Raw genomic sequence first — 19,799 nt, 5'->3', positions numbered from 1 at the left:
TTTTCCTTCTGGCTGTATCTCTTCATAACTCCTGTTTAGCAAAGGTTCCTCTTTATTGAACCTTTATAATGATTCAATAAACAGTTATAAAATCACTTTGGCAATCCAGGGTCTTGAAATGACAGAGGGTGTATATGATCATATCACACTTTCATCCCTCCTGTTTCAATGATAGCAAATTCTATCACAACAGTTCAATGAATGGAGTATGGATCCTCAACTGCAAATGAAAACAAAACATTGTTTTACTGGGTAGCTTTGGGCAAATCACTGCTTCTCAGCCTCAGTTCCCCATTTGTAAAAGAGACATCATAATGATTCACAGAGAGGCCTGGCATCAGAACATGGCATGGTTGGGCAAATGCTGGAGCCTCAGAGGGCCCACTCTAGCCAACAACATTTTAAACAAATGTTAAGGGCTTGTTGCTAAGAGGAGAAGCCCCAGGCCAGGTAGCTAAAGAGGCCTCCATCTTTCCCTCTGAGTCTTGTCCTCATCATAGCACCCCTTTGCAATGTGCATCAGGACCCAGAATCATTTGGGGGAAAGAAGATTGTGGGCACTGCACCCATCTGGCCCATCACTTGCCTCTTGGCACTGGGCCCTTTAAAGAAAAAAAAGTACTAAGTTCATCAGCACTGCTGCATTTTCAAAGCACCTTTCTTGTGAACCTTCACACACTTACACACACACACACACACACACTTAAAACAGGCACACATGTGGTGCAAAGTACCATGGAGAAATCACAATAAAGGCCAGTTCAGATACATCCAAAACCTCTCCTTAACTTTGCTTCCAGTTGTGCCTCAAACGCAGTAACTTTTTCAAGAGTCCAAAACGTCAGATCTTTATCAATATGCCTTAGATCTACAAAATTTTGCAGTCTTTCTTCCTAATACAGCTTTTGTGTTCACAGATTCTCCTTTTGACCTTTCTCATAGACATTTCAACATAAATAAGGTTAAATGGATATGCAGCACAACTTTGTATTGCAATCGAAAAACTTCTTGAAATATGTTTCTTTTCATCCACAGGATTTACAAATTCCTTTAGCTTAACACAATTAGTATATACACTACAATGGTTACAAGAAAATGGTCCATGATTTTATTAATTCAATGATGAATTATTATGTTTCCTGACACTGCTGCATATTAACATATCTCTTAAGTCAGAAATGGAAATGGAAATGGATTGCCTTCAAGTCGATCCCGACTTATGGCGACCCTATGAATAGGGTTTTCATGGTAAGCGGTATTCAGAGGGGATTTACCATTGCCTTCCTCTGAGGCTGAGAGGCAGTGACTGGCACAAGGTCACCCAGTGAGCTTCATGGCTGTGTGGGGATTCGAACCCTGGTCTCCCAGGTCGTAGTCCAACACCTTAAATACAAAAGGGGGGTTTTCCTTCTATGACTTCCTGACAGCAGCTTTGTACTTGACTTGCTTCAGACTTTTTTAAAGATGTCGAACAACCTTGGTGGTCCACCATTTGTTTTTAAAGCATTGATACATTGGCCCTGTGTTGTGCACATGGTTCCTGATGCAGTGCTGAAACATGAATATTATCACCAAGTATTGGCGGGAGAGTTCTAGGTCCAGTAACCATGCTGTTCAGTACACATGATTTCCTATCTAGCAGAGGATGCTTAATCGTCTCCATGCACACTGACCTCCCTAGATCAGCCAGTGACGCATGAGATCAACATCATAAACCATTATGTTACATTTGCCGGCCAATGCATCACTTAAAAGTCACAGGACAAAGGTTTCATTACTTTAGCCCTAATTGTTAAACCAAATGACCTTCATCTGTAGCATTTTTTCCTTCTTTTCCAGATTCTTGAACTTCCAGGTCAACAATACAGGCTAAACCTTGAACTCTTCTGTATAATAGCAGCTCTGTCTGAGAAAGTGACACAGCTAGAGTAAGTAAATATATAAACCTAAACCCATCTGAAATTACTAAACTGATTAGTGACTATGGCCATTTTGTAGTCTCAGATTTAGCACAAGAAGGAGACCAAGACTTCTGGAGAAAGATGTTTAGATGGAAACCAATTCATACAATCAGTTTTGGGGCTTTGGGACATGCTTTTAGTCTTAGACCCTCCAGTTAAAATATTCCCATAGGTGCTAATCTGAAAACATTTCAGTAGATAAATCTTGCTGCTCTAATATAAATTATATCATGGTCATTTGATCATCAGAGTAGAAAAGTAAATAAATTCATGTATATATAGGTACCATTATACCTGAGATATTTTTTTCTACCTGCTTCTGATTTCTGGTTTTGAAGGATTCATATTTTTACTGGTTAATTTAAAGCCTATATGAAGAGTACAGTTCCTGCAGTAAGTATTGAAACAAGACACTTAATCATTACAACTACTGACCGGTCCATGCTCAAATAACTTCAGAGGTACTTGGTCTGACCGACCACAGTTTATGTTAGTAGTTTGATCCTGCTTAAGATCTATTGGGTTCATCAGGAATTTATGCAAGTGTTTTGTCTACTTATATAAAAACCCAAAATAATTTTTATCATCTTCAAGTGACTTCATATCAATTTACTCATTTTACAAGGACCAAGTTGTTTATTTTTCTAGCAGTCAGTCTGATGAAGTCATCCTTGGATGGGAATGTCAAGCCTTCTGGTTAATGTGTCATCTTCATCCTTTTTGTCAATGAATATTAGTTAGCTGAGGCAAAGTATAATATATAGTCAGGCTGTGGTAGAGGGCAGAACTCACAATACATATTGCTCATGAAAATATTTTGTTCCTAAAGGAAGTTCATTTATTCTTAAAACTAGGTGCTAGCATGAAAACCAGTCAAATGAAGAATTCAGGAGTTCCTCAAAAGATGTATGAGCATTTTGTATTCTCACTGTGCCTGCCTCCTTCTAAACTATATCAAAGAGGCATATGGAATAAATATGCATGTGTAATAATGGCTTATGTTTTTAGATTCTGTAGCTCAAGCCTAACTATGTTAAACTAATTTAAGGAATTCTCTGCATTGCAGGCATAGTAAGGTTTCAGGCTGAGCCTTGGTGATTTTCCTTGGAATGAGAGATGGGAGAGAAATTTGATTCAGTTCATATTTAAAGCTGGATCTATCAAATTTGCACTTTCTGAAACAATATGTGAACCCAGCCATCCTTCAAAATTCGCACATATACCAATTTTGCAATACAGTTCTCCAACCAAACAATGTTTACATAAAGGTAAATATTGGGTAAAAGTGTGAATGAAAATGAATATATTAGTAAATATTATATACAAAAATGTGCTATATCAGGTGAGATTGCTTGCAAAAATGTGTACATTATAACAACAACAAAAATTGCATGAAATGCATAACATTTGTTAATTTGGAGAAACTGATTTTTATGAGGAATTTTGAAAAAACTGTATACAAAAAAAGTGTTTATTTGGATAAATTTGCACTAAAATGCTGAAGAACTTTCAGGAGGATTTTTTACAAAATAAATCTGAACATTGCTGCAGAAACTGAATTTAAGATTGGAAAAATGAGAAAAGAGAGAATCGAAATTGACAGATCCTTCCATTTCTATGGTCAGCTAGTGCTGTTTAGACAGTTATTTGAAATAATCAATAATAAAATGAAGATGGGATCCCAGATCTAGAGCACTTCAATATGAACACAGAGATCTAAACTGAACTAAAATCAGAGCTTGGAAAAGTTACTTTTTTGAACTACAACTCCCATCAGCGCAATCCAGTGGCCATGCTGGCTGGGGCTGATGGGAGTTGTAGTTCCAAAAAGTAACTTTTCCAAGCTCTGACTGAAATGGAACTAAAATGGAATTGTCGTAATCTAGCCATTTACTAAATTATGTGGTTAGGCTTAAAATATTCACATAGCTTCAGCAGATTATTCCTCAAGTGTCCAACCTGTTCTATGCCATAGCTTTTATCTTGATCATTGCCCAGTCTCTGGACATTCCAGTGATGCATGCTTCAGTTGCAGTTACTTCATATCATGGGTTTGGGTACATGGGTCTGCTGTAACCAGGGTGTATGAGAACATCCAATGTATACGTAAAAGACGTGGCAACACACACAAGAATGACTGGAACATGATGGACCAGGTAGAACTTTGCAGGAGAACTTGGGGAGCCCCTTAGGGAGTCCAAGGGCAAGGGTGCTACCCATTTCTATCTCTTTCTTTTCTTTTTTCTAACCAATCTGGAGGAGAATATGGCTCATGTGTAGTTCCTGCACAGGGTGAGAGCCTGTGCAGTGAATTGAATGATAGGAGAAAGTTCATGACAACCATGGGGCTGTCTCAAGTTGTCAACAGCTTGACGCATAGGGCAGGGCACACTCTTGACTTGGTTTTTGCTCCAGATGGAGGAAGGGGTGGTCTGGAGATGGGGTGTGGAAGTCACTGCATTGTCATGGTCAGATCACTTCCTGGTGATGTTTAGACCTATGGCTCCGATCCTTCCCTGCAGGGGTCGTGGACAGATTAAGATGGTCCACCCCCGGAGACCAATGGAATCCAGTGGATTCTTGAATGCCCTAGGGGAGTTCCCAGTAGATAGAGCAGGTAACCCTGTTGAAGCCCTTGTCACACTGTGGAACAGAGAGGCATTTTGGGCTCTTGACACTGGAGCCCAGCTTGCACCTTGGTACACCAGTGAGCTAAGGACAATGAAACAGGTTGGACGACGGCTACAGCACAAGTGGTGAAAGACGTGCTGTGAAGCTGATCAGGCACGAGTAAAACATCATAAGTGTGCCTACTGTGCGGTGATGAGGGTGGCGAAGAAGGCCCACTTCTCTGCCTCCATGCATCCTCAAATAGCTGTCCAGTGGAGCTTTTCTTATAGTCAGGGTCTGTTGACATCAACTCCAGGAAATGGAGTTTTAGACCCTTTGGAGGCCCACTGTGAATTGTTCACAAGGTATTTTGAGGGTAAAGTTGCTCGTCTCCGTAGCAGTCTTGATGCCCCATCCACATCTACTGTAGTCCCCAGTGAGGTGTCCAGTGCAATGTCTGCTGCAACTTCTTGGGAACGGTTACAGTTAATGCGGCCTGATGATGTAGACAAGGTGCTTGCGATGATGCTGCCAGCTGCAATGATGCAGCCAGAAACGTGTCCTCTCAACCTTTGCCCTTCTTGCCTTATTAAAGCTTGCCTAGGGAGTTTGACTGATTGGATCCAGGGTGTGCTCAACGCATCCTTGTGGGAGGGAGTGGTTCCAGGTGCCCTGAAAGAGGCAGTGATCTGACCACTCCTGAAAAAGCTCACCCTGGACCCATTGGTCTGTGACAATTACTGACCAGTCGCAAATAACCCCTTCTTAGGGAAGGTGATTGAGAGGGTTGTGGTGCAGCAACTGCAAGTACTCTTGGATGAAACAGATTTTCTTGAGCCATTCTAGTCTGGGTTCAGGCCTGGTTATGGGACTGAATCGGTCTTGATCATCCTGATGGATAACATTTAATGGGAGAAGGATAGGAGGAGTGTGACCCTGTTACTCTTACTTCATCTCTCTGTGGCTTTTGATACCATTCACCATGGTATTCTTCTGGGTCAACTTGAAGATATGGGTATTGGAGGCACTGTTTTACAGTGGTTCCAATCCTATCTGCAGGGTTGTTTTCAGAGAATAGCATTGGGTGATTGTCTTTTGGCCCCCTGGCAGTTGTGCTGTGGGGTGCTGCAGGGTACCATTTTGTCCCCCATGCTGTTTAACATCTATATGAAGCCCTTGGGGGTGGTCATCAGGAGATTTGGGGCAAGGTGTCAGCAGTACGCTGATGATACCCAGCTCTATTTCTCTGTGACATCTGAATCGGGAGATGCCGTGCAAGCTCTGGACTGCTGCCTGGACTTGGTGGTGGGCTGGATGAGGGCTAATAAACTGACTTTGAATCCTAGCAAGACAGAGGCGCTGGGTTGGTGGTTCCCGAGTTTGGATAATTGGTCAGTTGCCTGCTTTGGATGGGGTCATACTCCCTCTGAAAGAGCAGGTCCGTAGTCTGGAGGTGCTCCTGGATCCATCTTTGTCACTAGAGGCCCAGGTGACCTCAGTGGCTAGGAATGCCTTTTACCAGCTTCGGCTGGTAAGGCAGCTATGGACGTTTCTGGACCAGGATAGCCTGACCACTGTTGTCCACCCACTGGTAACCTCCAGGCTGGATTACTATAACGCGCTCTATGTGGGGCTGCCTTTGAGGTTGGTTTGGAAGCTGCAGCTGGTGCAAAATGTGGTGGACTGCTCCCTGGGGCAGGGTATCACCAACATGTCACCCTGCTGCTCAAAGAATTGCACTGGCTGCCCATTTGCTACCGGGCCAAGTTCAAAGTTCTAGTTTTGGCGTACAAAGCCCTTTACAGCTTGGGACCAGGATACCTGAAAGACTGTCTTGTCCCTTATATACCCAGTTGATCACTGCACTCTGCAGGTAAGGGCCTTCTGCAGATACCATCTTATCAGGAGGTCTGTTTTGCACAACATAGGAAACAGACCTTTAGTGTGGTGGCACCTACCCTGTGGAATTCCCTCCCCTTAAATATTAGACAGGTGTCATCTCTGTTGTCTTTTTGGCACCTTATGAAGACCTTCCTCCTTCAACGAGCCTTTTGAGTTGAGACCTTGTCCTAATCTACATCTGTGTCGGAATTGCTTTTTAATATGTTTTTAAACTTTTTTTAAAGATGTCTTGAAAGCTTTTTAAAAAGAAGTTTTTAAAGATGTTTTCTTTTAATGTATTTTAAAGTCTGTTTTTATGATGTTTTGAAGTGTTTGTAGTGCTTTTGTTTGCCGCCCTGAGCTCCTGCTGGGAGGAAGGGCAGGATATAAACCAAATAAATAAATAAATAATCCCTAGACCTAGATTTCATTATGGAAAGGATTTCATTTCTGCCTGGGGGTTTCACATCCCCCTTTAAAAGGAGGACAAACCTTGACAGAGGGATAACAAACAACAGGCCAGAGGAGTTTTTGGAAAATAAGTGGGATTTAAAGAGACATTTTAAAGGGAAGATAGAGTTGATTTTTATGGATAGAGTGGGGAAGACTGACATCTCTTTGATATGTCAGCTGGACAGTTAGAGACAATCACAGATATATAACTGGAAAGGTATTGTAGTGACATCATGTCATCAGCAAAGTCACATGTTTTTATTTTATTTATTTATTTATTTAAATATTTCTATCCCGCCCTTTTACCCAATAATAGGGCACTCAGGGCATCTTACAATAAGATCAAACACATACATAATAAAACTGTACACAATAAATAAAAAAAAACATTAAAATAAATTAATATACAAAAAATACTATATATATACATACACACACATATACAGATAAGACAGTTTTGAAAGCAACAAACAGAACTTCACTCAGGCTTGCTCTGGATCCCTATAAGGATTCCATTAATCACCTAAAAATATGTATGAACATAATTGTGATTAACATAACATAACAGCGATAGAGTTGCCAGCAGATCCAGCAGCATTGACCAAAAGGGAGAACTTTTGGATATACTCTCTGGACACACTGGCACCACATGGCCTGAACCTGGAGGGCAGTACCACCACTACTTAGCTTCTGCAAAGGAAGCCCCTCTGAGCATTCCATCCTCAAAGCTCTATAACTGCCACCTCGGTAACAGCATTTGTGTGTTAGCAGCTGATGAAGGCGGAAGCCGAAATGTTTTGGTATTACAATAAAAACGTCTGTTTTGTTAATCACAATTACGTTCTTACACACACATATACATATATATACACACACACACACACACACACATATGGGTGTAAGCGGTCCCTCAGGTACATTGGTCCAAGGCCATTTAGGCCTTTAAAGGTCAGAACCAGCACTTTGAATTGGGTCCAGAAACAAATTGAGAGCCAGTGGAGTCGATAAAGCACAAGGGTTATATGCTCCCTGCACTGTGCTCCAGTTAACATTCTGGCTGCTGCATTTTGAACCAACTGTAATTTCTGAACTGTTTTCAAAGGCAGCACCGCATAGAGTGCATTACAGTAATCAAGCCTCAATGTCAACAAGACATGTGTCACTGTGGCCAATTCAACTGCTTCCAGGAATGGGTGCAGCTGGTAGACCAGTTTGAGTAGGCCAAAAGCACTCCTGGCTACCGCAGCCACCTGATGTTCAAGCAGCAGGGCAGGATCCAGGAGGACTCTCAAACTGCGGACCTGCTCTTTCAAAGGGGGTGCAACCCCATCCAGAATAGGTTGCAACCCTATCCCTGGTGCAGTTTTCCCCTTGACCAGCAACACTTCCATTTTGTCTGGATTAAGTTTCAGTTTGTTAGCACAGATCCAGCCCTTCACAGCCTCTAGGCACCAGTTTAGGATGAGCACTCCCTCCCTGCAATCAGGTGGTAGGGAGAGATAGGGTCATCAGCATATTGATGACATTGTACTCCAAATCTCCAGATGACCTCTCCCAGTGGTTTCATATATTTGTTAAAGAGCATGGGAGACAGAATGTAACCTTACGGTATCTGAGCAGTAGTCTCCCAGCACTACTTTCTGGGTCCTGTCCATCAGGTAGGACCAGAGCCACCGTAAAACAGTGCCTCCCAATCCCATCCCAGCTAGATGGCCCAGAAGGATACCATGGTCAATGGTATCGAAGGCCACCGAGAGATCCAACACTTCCCCTGTCTGATGCCCAGGGTAGGTCATCAAGCAGGACAACCAAGGCAGTCTCTGTCCCATGACCAGGCCTGAAGCCTGATTGAAAACGGTCTAGACCAGCCTTTCCCAACCAGTGTGCCTCCAGATGTTGTTGGACCACAACTCCCATCTTTCCTGACCATTGGCAATGCTGGCTGAGGCTGATGGGAGTTGTGGTCCAACAACATCTAGAGGCACACTGTTTGGGAAAGGCTGGTCTAGACAGTCCGATTCATCCAGGAAAACTTGGAGCTGAGCAGCCACTACCTTCTCAATCACCTTGCCGAAAAATAGCACCCACAGCAGATTATCTCAGACCACTTTGACCCTCTCTTAATGAAAATGGCACATAGATGTTTTTCAAAGCAAGTCTAGCAGTCCAGGCTACAAATTTTGACTTGTAGGTGGGTAAGAAGAGACATGGAGAGAACACAAACAAATTATTTTGTCCAAGCATGCCTTTTATTGACAGCTACACCATTCACATGATAAAAGTGCTGTATCTGTGAAACTTGACGGGAATGTGATAGCAGCTGTGCATAAGCATACTACCAAGAAAAACATTCCTATTTTCCTCCACTGACTGCAATATTGAAAGCACGCTTGTCACTACAAACAGTGGTCCAGCTGATCCTGGAAGCTTTCTGTCAGGGAAATGACCTGTTCAGTTCCACAACACTTGCAAGTGTGAAAAACTGTGGTGTCAAATTGGAGTGATGCCATGGTGGGCTTATTAGTCCCTGTGTCCCTGAAGCTAAACCATACCCTTGGGCAATATCTAAATCAGCTTCCTGTGCAAAATTAAAAATAGAACACGTGTCCTTTTGCTTCTCTCTATAGTATTGAATATTTTCTGCCACCTAAGAAAGCTAGACAGTTTTGGTCTCCAAGGAAGTGAGCCTGTTACCTTGGAGACTGTTTCCTTCAGACGCAGCAGACTTGCTGAGGGAATGCCTTTACTGCTTACCTTGGCAACCATGAATTGCAAAATACTCTTCCCATGAATGCAGGCCTTTCAGTGCTCTTGCCCACAGGTATAAACATTCTTTCATGAAAAAAAGGTTGGCAGGGCTGTACGCTACATAGATTTTGTAAAAGTACAATAAACAAATGCATATTATCTGAAAGAATAATTCCATGAAAACACAATTGGCTTGAAGAAGAGGTGCGCCTTTAATTAGGTGGATCCTGATTATGGTCCAATTTCCTGTTCCATGATCAGCAGCCATAGTGGGCTATGGCCATGAAGAAAGGGAGCAAGGAAGAGTTGAATGGGAAGTTTTGTGGTTTATGTTAAATGGTACACCATAGGTGATATATATGTGGAAGATAGCTGCATAGGAAAAGCATGATCCCCACTGGTGTTTCTTACTGGCATGAGGCTCAAGAGGTTGAGTGCAGCAAAGATATGACTGAATAGTGTCAGTAGGGAAACACTAGAGGCAAAATTCTCAAAATATTTACCAATACAGTCCTTGTGCTGGAGTAAAAAGGGATTTGTTTTTCTCTTTTAGTAAAAGAGGCAGCTGGATCAAAAATAATTCACTGTCCTGCCTAGTAAACTGGAATTTGGGGCATACTGTATCAGTCATGGGGTTTTATATTACATTTTCTAAACGAGTTAGCCGTTCCTGTAACTTCATGAATACTTCACGTGGTTGGGAGGGAGTGTGAGAAGGTTTAAAAAACATAATGGGCATAATAGCTTCTTTGTACTTACTGAATGGAATATGTCCATACTGCATAAGCAAAATACTAGATGAAAACCTTCACAAAAGTATGGTTGGGGTGTGGTTTCTTTTTTCTGCCTATGAGACATTTAATGAGTTTGATTGATCAAGAGCCAGTGTTAAAGTAATTTAACCTAAAGCAGATAGTACCTTTGCCTGAGAAAACAGCCTGAAGGTGGCCAATGCACTTCCATTATTGATTTGATTGTGTCAGTTCTTGGAGTTGGCAGCTTCACAAGTTTCCACTGTGTTGTAGGTTGGAGACAATCCATACAAAGGAGAAGAACCCTGATGGAGCAGATCAAATGTTCCTCTGGTCTAGTATCCAGTTTCCAAAAGGGGCCAATCAGATTCTTATGGGAAACCTCCAAGCAGAGTATGAAGGCAAAAGCAATTCCCCACTTACCTCCCTAGCAACTTCAGTGGCATATTTCTGAACATAAAACTTCCATCTAGCTATCATAGCTAAAAGCCACTGATAGCATTAAACAGAAGCCATTTTAGCCATTGATAGTTTTTTGTTGTTATGTGCCTTCAAGTTGACCACAACTTATGGCAACCCTATGAATCAGTGACCTCCAAGAGCATCTGTCATGAACCACCCTATTCAGATCTTGTAAGTATTGATAGTTTTACGCAGAGGTTATTTTGAAACCTAATGAATCGTAGAGAGAACCATGCATGCTAGTTTAAGAGTTTGTAAATCTGGTTGGTTTACTCAAGCATATAGCATAAAATATCAGCAGGCAAAGCACAAAAATATATTTCTCAGACATTAGACCATAACATGCGCCTGAGTTCACAATGTTAATCTTTTCTGTTTCTCTCGGTGACATGGACAGCGAAGTATGACGGAGTGTTCAACTTCTGATGTTGTCAGTTTCTTGTTTGCCTTCCATTTGATCTGAATCTTTGGATGTTTACTAGTGGATTCTTATATTACAACTCTTCAGTGCAGTCCAATGCAACTCTGTTCAGGAGTCACAGAAAACATCTCTCATTATAGTTCTCACAGATATTTGGGCTCTTCTCCTCAGACATTGTTTTTACTGCTGCAGAAAGATAAAACACTCCTAGCTTTTTGTATTAATTTATTTGACAATTTTATAACTCACCAACAACAACAACTAGCTAAGGCACTCAAGATGCTTCATACAATTCAGAATCACAAATTCTATGAACCTTCATCCAGAGTGTTAAAAAAACCTCACACTGGCTGATTTTGGGGTATATTTGGACCGCAATGAGATTTCCAGTGGAAGGGTGAAGTCACTTTGTCCCTCAGATACCATTTTTTTCTGTGCTGTCAGCACAAGCGTGCTTGACAATACCAAAAGACCTTGAGCCAAAAAAACCCCACACCACTTATTCAGAGAAGGTAGAATTTTTCTGAGTGGTAACCTTCCCCTACCACATTGATTAAATAAACAATTTCTGGGGTAAATTTGACCCCAGGTGTTTTTTTTATTTCCAGAAGAAAAATAGTAAGTGGTAAGTGGCTGAAATTTGGGGGTGTTATACAGGTGACAGTTTGTGACAATGTCCTAGATTAGGAGAATCCTGTAGGACTACTCAGGTGTGAATGACACTATAAAAAACAGAAATTTGCCCCCAGGGCTTTTTGCTGGGCTAAACTTATATCCTAGTTGTGTTTTGTTTCCAGAAGGAAAACAGTAAGTAGTAACTGGGTGAAATTTGGAGACATTGTGCAGGTTAAAATTTGCAACGCTGTCCTAGAAGGACAACATCATAGGTCTACCCATGTGTAAATTACACAATAAAAGGCAGAAAATTGCCCCTAGGGCTTTTGGGTTATTTTTGGGGCCCAGTGGGTTTTTGTTTCCAGAAGGAAAATGGTAAGTGGTAACTGGCTGAAATTTGGGGTTGTTGTACGGATGACACTGTCCTAAAAGGACAACCCTGATTGTCTACTCATGTGTAAATTACACAATAAAAGGCAGAAATAGGCCCCAAAGGCTTTTTGCTGGGGTATTTTTGGACCCCTGAGTTTTTTTCCAGGAGGAAAACAGTAAAATTATGCTGCAGAAATATAGTACAGTGTGGTACTTGACTTTTACAATATACATATTTTATGTACAATTTTGCAGATAATTAGTGGACTTTTAAAAAAAATGGCAATGCATGAGTGGCTGAGACATAAGCAAGCACTCAGTACAAGATGCAGTCCTATGCAAGCAAAGCTAGATAGAATCAGAACTGCCAAATTCCATGTATAAAATCCATTTCCTCCTGCTCAGTCCCTACTCAAAAGCAACCTGGGGATCACATCATGTAAACCATGGGTAGTCAACATGGTGCCCTCCAGATGTTTTTGGCAACAACTCCCATCAGTCCCAGGGGCAAAGACAGAGCTTGGAAAAGTTACTTTTTTAAACTACAACTCGCATCAGCCCCAGGCAGCATGGCCACTAGATTGGGCTGATGGGAGTTGTAGTTCAAAAATGTAACTTTTCCAAGCTCTGGACAAAGAGAGTTGAAAGCCAAAACATCTGGAGTGCCCTACATTGGCTACCCTTGATGTAAGCCTAGGATTACCAAATTAAACATGCAGAGTACATCATCCATTACAAGTAGGAAATGCACACCAAGAGAGTCTGGAGGGCAATCAACAGTGGAAAAACCTCTTTGCCATTTTCTTCACTTCCTGGATGGAATGTGAATACATGAGAAATTTGTGAAGAAGAAAAAATACAGTACATCCTAAGCCTAGTTTAGAACTAGGTAGCCAAAACAAGAGCAGCCTTTTATTGGCTAAAGGATTAGCAGATGAAATCTGTTTCATCACACTGAAACATTAGTCTGATAGAGAAAACATTTCCTTTTCAACAGTTCCTTTTCTTCTTACAGTTGCACTCGTTTTTTATTCCTTGTTGATAACATAAAGTTGTTGGGTGTGTATTTTTAGCAAGTCCATCAAAAAATGCTGTAACTAGCATACTTAATACAACTTACTTTACTGGTCATCTTATGACATACTGGTCTCCTCAGCATGCGCTGCCTTTCTTTTTCCCCTTAGTATCACTTCCTCTTCAACATCTTTGTGCCAAATTGGCTTCCTCCCAGTAATACATCAGGTTGGCACCATCATACTTCAAACTGTGTCCCAAATGGAAGGCTGCCCATTGCCCTGTGAGTGCCAACAATTAATCCAGCAGTCTGTGCCATTTATATGGCACATGGTCAACTCCTTTTTACTGTCTTCTTAAGGCTTTGTGGAACAAAACGTAGTGCTCATTGCTTAGAAAATTAAGGAAATAATGCCACTAAATTGCTACTGGGATTACAATCCTGAAACCATTAGCCAGAAAGTGTTTCTTTTGATATCATTACTCCTAAAGAGTCAAGTAGTCTCAACAGCTTGAGGAGCCCAGAACAATAGTGCTGGGTGATTTCAATGTCCATGCTGAGGCTGCCTCTAGTGTTCCGGCTTCGGACTTCATGGCCTCCATGACAACCATGGGGCTGTCTCAAGTTGTTACTGGCCCAACACATAGGGCAGGGCACACCCTCGACTTGGTTTTTGCTCCAGATGAAGGAAGGGGTGGTCTGGAGATGGGGGCTGGACGTCACCCATTGTCATGGTCAGATCACTTCCTGGTGAAGTTTAGACTTATGGCTCTGATCCTTCCCTGCAGGGATCGTGGACAGATGAAGATGGTCTGCCCCCAGAGCCTAATGGAATCCACTGGATTCCTGAATGCCCTAGGGGAGTTCCCAGTAGATAGAGCAGGTGACCCTGTTGAAGCCCTTGTCACGCTGTAGAACAGTGAGGCACGTCGGGTTCTTGACAAGGTTGCCCCCAAGCACCCTCTCTTGCTTGCACCTTGGTACACCAGTGAGCTAAGGGCAATGAAACAGGTTGGATGATGGCTAGAGCGCAAGTGGTGAAAGACATGCTGTGAGGCTGATCGGGCATGAGTAAAACATCATAACCGTACCTACTGTGTGGCAGTGAGGGCGGCGATGAAGGCCCACTTCTCTGCCACCATTGCATCCTCAAGTAGCCGTCTGGTGGAGCTTTTCTGTATTGTCAGGGGTCTGTTGACATCAACTCCAGGAAATGGAGTTTTAAACCCTTCAGAGGCCCACTGTGAATTGTTCACAAGGCACTTTGAGGGTAAAGTTGCTTGCCTCCATAGCAGTCTTGATGCCCCATCCACATCTACTGTAGTCCCCAATGAGGTGTCCAGTGCAACATCTGCTGCAACTTCTTGGGAACGGTTTCAGTTGATGTGGCCTGATGACATAGACAAGGTGCTTGTGATGATGCGGCCAGAAACGTGTCCTCTAGACCCTTGCCCTTCTTGGCTTATTAAAGCTTGCCGACTAGGTCTGACCAAGTGGATCCAGGGTGCGGTAAACGTATCATTGCGGGAGGGAGTGGTTCCAGCCGCACTGAAAGAGGCGATGATCCAACCACTCCTGAAAAAGCTCACCCTGGACCCATTGCTTTGTGACAACTACCGACCGGTTGCAAATAACCCCTTTTTAGGGAAGGTGATTGAGAGGGTAGTAGTGCAGCAGTTGCAAATACTCTTGGATGAAACAGATTATCTTGACCCATCCCAGTCTGGGTTCAGGCCTGGTAATGGGACTGAATCGACCTTGGTCGCCCTGATGGATGACCTTTATCGGGAGAAGGACGGGGGGAGTGCGACCTTGTTATTCTTACTTGATCTCTCAGCAGCTTTTGATGCCATTGACCATGGTATCCTTCTGGGCCGACTTGGTGAGATGCGTATTGGAGGCACTGTTTTACAGTGGTTCTCATCCTATCTCCAGGGTCACTCTCAGAGAATAGCATTGGATGACTGTCTTTCGGCCCCCTGGCAGTTGTGCTGTGGGGTGCCGCAGGGTACCATTTTGTCCCCCATGCTGTTTAACATCTATATGAAGCCCTTGGGAGCAGTCATCAGGAGCTTTGGGGGAGGTGTCAGCAGTATGCTGATGATACCCTGCTCTGTTTCACCATAACATCTGAATCAAGAGAGGCCGTGCAAGCCCTGGACTGCTGCCTGGACTTGGTGGTGGGCTGGATGAGGGCCAATAAACTGACTCTGAATCCTAGCAAGGCGGAGGCGCTGTGGGTTGGTGGTCAGTTGCCTGCTTTGGATGGGGTCATACTCCCTATGAAAGAGCAGGTCCGTAGTCTGGGGGTGCTCCTGGATCCATTTTTGTCACTAGAGGCCCAGGTGACCTCAGTGGCTAGGAGTACTTTTTACCAGCTTCAGCTGGTAAGACAGCTGCTGCCATTTGTGGACCAGGATAGCCTGGCCACTGTTGTCCACACACTGGTAACCTCCAGGCTGGATTATTGTAATGTGCTCTATGTTGGGCTGCCCTTGAGGCTGGTCCGGAAACTGCAGCTGGTGCAAACTGCGGCAGCCAGGCTACTTCCTGGGGCAAGGTATCACCAAGATGTCACCCCGCTGCTGAAAGAATTGCACTGGATGCCCATTTGCTACCGGGCCAAGTTCAAGGTTCTAGTTTTGGTGTACAAAGCCCTATACAGCTTGGGACCATGATACCTGAAAGACCGTCTTACCCCTTATATACCCAGTCGATCACTGTGCTCTGCAGGTGAGGGCTGTCAGGCCCCTTCCTGTGGTCACCGCCTTGTCATGGTCCCACCTCAGGGTCCTGCTCTCAAAACAGTTTTCTCACCGGCTCTAACAAAGATCTCTCAAGATCCCCCTGCTAAGCAGCACCACCAGACACTCTCTGTAAACAATATTGCCTTGAGACTGTGCCTTCATCTCCTCCTGGCTTATTGCTACTTTGTGTCTGAGTGCACTTACAGGCCTCAACCCCCCTGTATATTTGTGCCTATAAAGATTACAGCCCTGATGATGTTACACTATCTCTTCACTGCTGCCACCATTGGTACTGTTTCCCAACCTTGGTATATGCCCTGCCCACCCTTCTGGTCTGTGTAAACCCAGCCAAGGATCAGGCGTTTTGGTAAACCAAGAAATATTTATTTATATACACAGGGAATAACAAGATTACTTAAAGGTATAGTCAACAAGCTTGTGGTTTCATAAGATGTGTTACTCTTTGTTCTTAGTCATCAATAACCTGCCTTACTACCTGCCTAATCCAATCCACCCTCCAAAACCAACCCACTCTCAACTGTCATCCTCTCATTTATACCTTCAGACACTCAAGCGCTCAGCCAATCATAATACAACACTCATCAACATTCCAACCCATGTACTCCCCCCTCTCACTCAGTCTACTTACCACATATACTCTAATAAACCCGCACTTACCATATTTACAGTATTATATATATACAGGGACATCACAAGGGCCTCCTGCAGATATCATCTTATCAGGAGGTTTGTTCTGCACAATATAAGAAATGGACCTTTAGTGTGGTGGCACCTAACCTGTGGAATTTCCTCCACTTAAATATTAGACAGACGCCATCTCTGCTATATTTTCGGCACCTTTTGAAGACTTTCCTCTTTCAAAAAGCCTTTTAAGTTGAGGCCTGCGTCTGTGTTAGAATTGCTTGTTAATATGTTTTTTAAAGATGTTTTTAAAGCTTTTTAAAAAAATGTTTTTAATGTTTTGTTTTAATGTATTTTAAGGTCTGTTTTCATGATGTTTTAAAGTGTTTTTAGTGTTTTTGTTTGCCGCCCTGGGCTCCTGCTGGGAGGAAGGGCAGGATATAAATCAAATAATAAATAAATAAAATAAAATAAAATAAATAGACATTGTAGGCTTCTCCCATGGCTGACATGAACAAGAGATTCCAGTTCACAAAAGGGCAGAGAAATAGGGCTCCTCCAGACAACCATTTTCTTGAGCATTCCTTCTGATATGCTTATGTGGAGGCTAGATTGTATGAAGTCTTCATTATTTCTTCTGATTTGCTTGTGAAGTGGTTTTTATGGTAACGAATATCCATCCTGATTTGCTTGTGGGTTGTTTACATGTCTTCCCATTAAACATTTGTTTATCCCCTCGTTTTAGTATACAGTATTTCCCCATCAGTTTCCTAACTGCAAAAAATCCATTTTAAAGGGGGGGATTTGCTGCAAAAGGGCCACAGAACATTTTAATTCACTTCAAATGCATAAATCTAAATTTCCTGTAAGGGCTCATCTACATGGTGATTTAGTGTGTTTGGTGCTATTCACATCTCCTTTAAATTTGCATAGTTCACATGACATTACCAGCAAACAGAAGCTATCACACAGTTTTCCCCTGTCAATTTGTACTAACCTAATCCTCTAATAATATGAAAAGGGAAGGAAAAGATGTCTTCACTCCATATCTCTAGTGCTTGCAGACACTTTGCTCCAATGCTTTTAGGTGGGTATGTTAATCATTCCCCTCTCCATGCCTCCTCCCTTCATTCATTTTATTTCCTGTAGGCTGACAAGCAACTTCCAGCTGCTGTCCCCCATTCTGCTAGCCTTTTTTATGTTGCTAAAAACGATGCCTTATTTTTCTTTTCTCCCTAACTTGTGCGTTAAAGCATAACACTGGTCAAGCAAAGATTTGTATTTCAGCTGTATTATACCAGTGAAAATACAAATAATCACACTTCTGGATTGTTGTTTTTTAAATGAAACTTACCAGTAGAACAAACTGAGCATGCTTGGTTGCCAATTAACCAGAGGGAATGGAAATGTTAAATTAGAGTGCATGGTCATCAGGAAACTGCGTGATTGATCCTTCCCCTCAGTGTGAATAGAAAACACCATGTTTTCAGCTGGCATTGAGTCCTTACTGTGGATGGTGCAAATAGAAAACAGATATAAAAACAGCATATTTAGTGTGGTGTAGTGGTTAAGGTGTTGGACTACAACCTGGGAGACCAGGGTAAGAATCCCCACACAGCCATGAAGCCCACTAGGTGACCTTGGGCCAGTCACTGCCTCTCAGCCTCAGAGGAAGGCAATGGTAAACCACCTCTGAATATCGTTTACCATGAAAACCCTATTCATTGGGTCGCCATAAGTCGGGATTGACTTGAAGGCAGACCATTTCCATTTTTTTAGTATGAACTAATGCTCCCATGTGGATACGCTCAGTGCTTGAATCCCTCTTGCAAAACAATGAGAAACTGGAAACACCCATAATTATTAGAGTAATATATACATTCTTTCATCTTTGAGCTTGAAGTCAAGATCTGCAAATTCAGAGCTGCATTTGTGCACACAACCTGTTGCAAAATTTATTATTATTGTTATTGTTGTTGTTATTACTACTACTACTACGACTACTTATTCATCACTTGTTACTCGAAGTTCTACAAGTAACTTACAACACATTAAAAACATAAATACATAATACCATAAAAACAGAACGCAAAACTCCCATAACAGCCACAGGAAGCTTGACAGTGCACTAATAAAAGAACATAATTTCAGTTTATCAAATGCCTGGAGGAAAAAAATAAGTGTTTACTTGGCACTGGAAAAGAAATCAATGAAGGCTTCTCGAAAGCTGTACTACTGATGTGCAATTGGCAGCCATTCTAAACAATCACTATTGCCTTTCTCATAAAAAACAGCCATTGGTGCCATTTTGCAAATTTTTTGTGGTTTACTTGGGGACTGCATGGAGATTTAGTGTTGGGATGACAGTTACTTTGGACCTAAGATTGGCACAAGGGGAAAAGATGAAAAGCTCCTCTACATTTCACCAGCATAACATTAGGGCACAGAATAATGCATGGGCTCTGTAGATCAGGAGGAATTTTATGTGGAGGGAATTATGAGTTTGCTCATTTAAAAGAACACAGATGCTAAGATAGCTGATGGGGAAGGGAGTGCTTGCAGGATTATTTTGTCGTTTTCTTGTCTTTCCTCTTGATCCTCATGCACACCATTTATATTGTCAGCCCTTGAGGAAGATAGGGTGCCATCTAGCAATAGAAGGATCTGTCAATTTCAGTTCTATTTCTCATTTTTCCAGTCTTAAATTTGGTTCTCCACACTTTTGCAGCAATATGTGAATTCTTTTTTTAAATCCTCATGAAAATTCTCCACCATTTTAGTATAAATTTCTCCAAATAAACACATTTTTGTGTGCAGTTTTGACTAGTGTACACATTTTTGCAGGCAATTTCTCCTAATGTAATGCATTTTATATATTGTTTTCACTGACATATTCATTTTTATGCACACTTCCCCTTAACATTAATTTCTGCAAACATTGCTTAGTTGGAGAACAGAATCACAAAATTTGGATACGTGCAAATCTCAGAGGATGACTCTGTTTTGGTTCTTATGTTGTTTCAGAAAATGTGGATTTGGTAAATTCTGCTTTAAATGTGAACTGAATAAAAAATTTCACCCATCCCTAGTGCTCTCTCCTTTTACCATTGCTGAGCTCTA

General features: G+C 42.2%; 1 protein-coding gene across 3 annotated transcripts in view; it reads left to right on the top strand.

Moving 5' to 3' along the window:
• LOC133384403 (uncharacterized) overlaps window positions 1–19,799 on the top strand; it is a 101,576-nt gene that overhangs the window by 67,518 nt on the left and 14,259 nt on the right. For all 3 annotated transcript variants that reach the window (XM_061626322.1, XM_061626323.1, XM_061626324.1), the window contains one exon: window positions 1,840–1,928. In XM_061626322.1, coding sequence (XP_061482306.1) covers window positions 1,840–1,928 — 89 coding nt within the window. The remainder of the gene's footprint in view (window positions 1–1,839; window positions 1,929–19,799) is intronic.

This window comes from Rhineura floridana, chromosome 4 (assembly GCF_030035675.1).
Source record: "Rhineura floridana isolate rRhiFlo1 chromosome 4, rRhiFlo1.hap2, whole genome shotgun sequence".
NCBI lineage: Eukaryota > Metazoa > Chordata > Lepidosauria > Squamata > Rhineuridae > Rhineura > Rhineura floridana.
The sequence above is the reverse complement of the archived record's forward strand: the minus strand, read 5'-3'. Positions and strand labels throughout refer to the sequence as shown.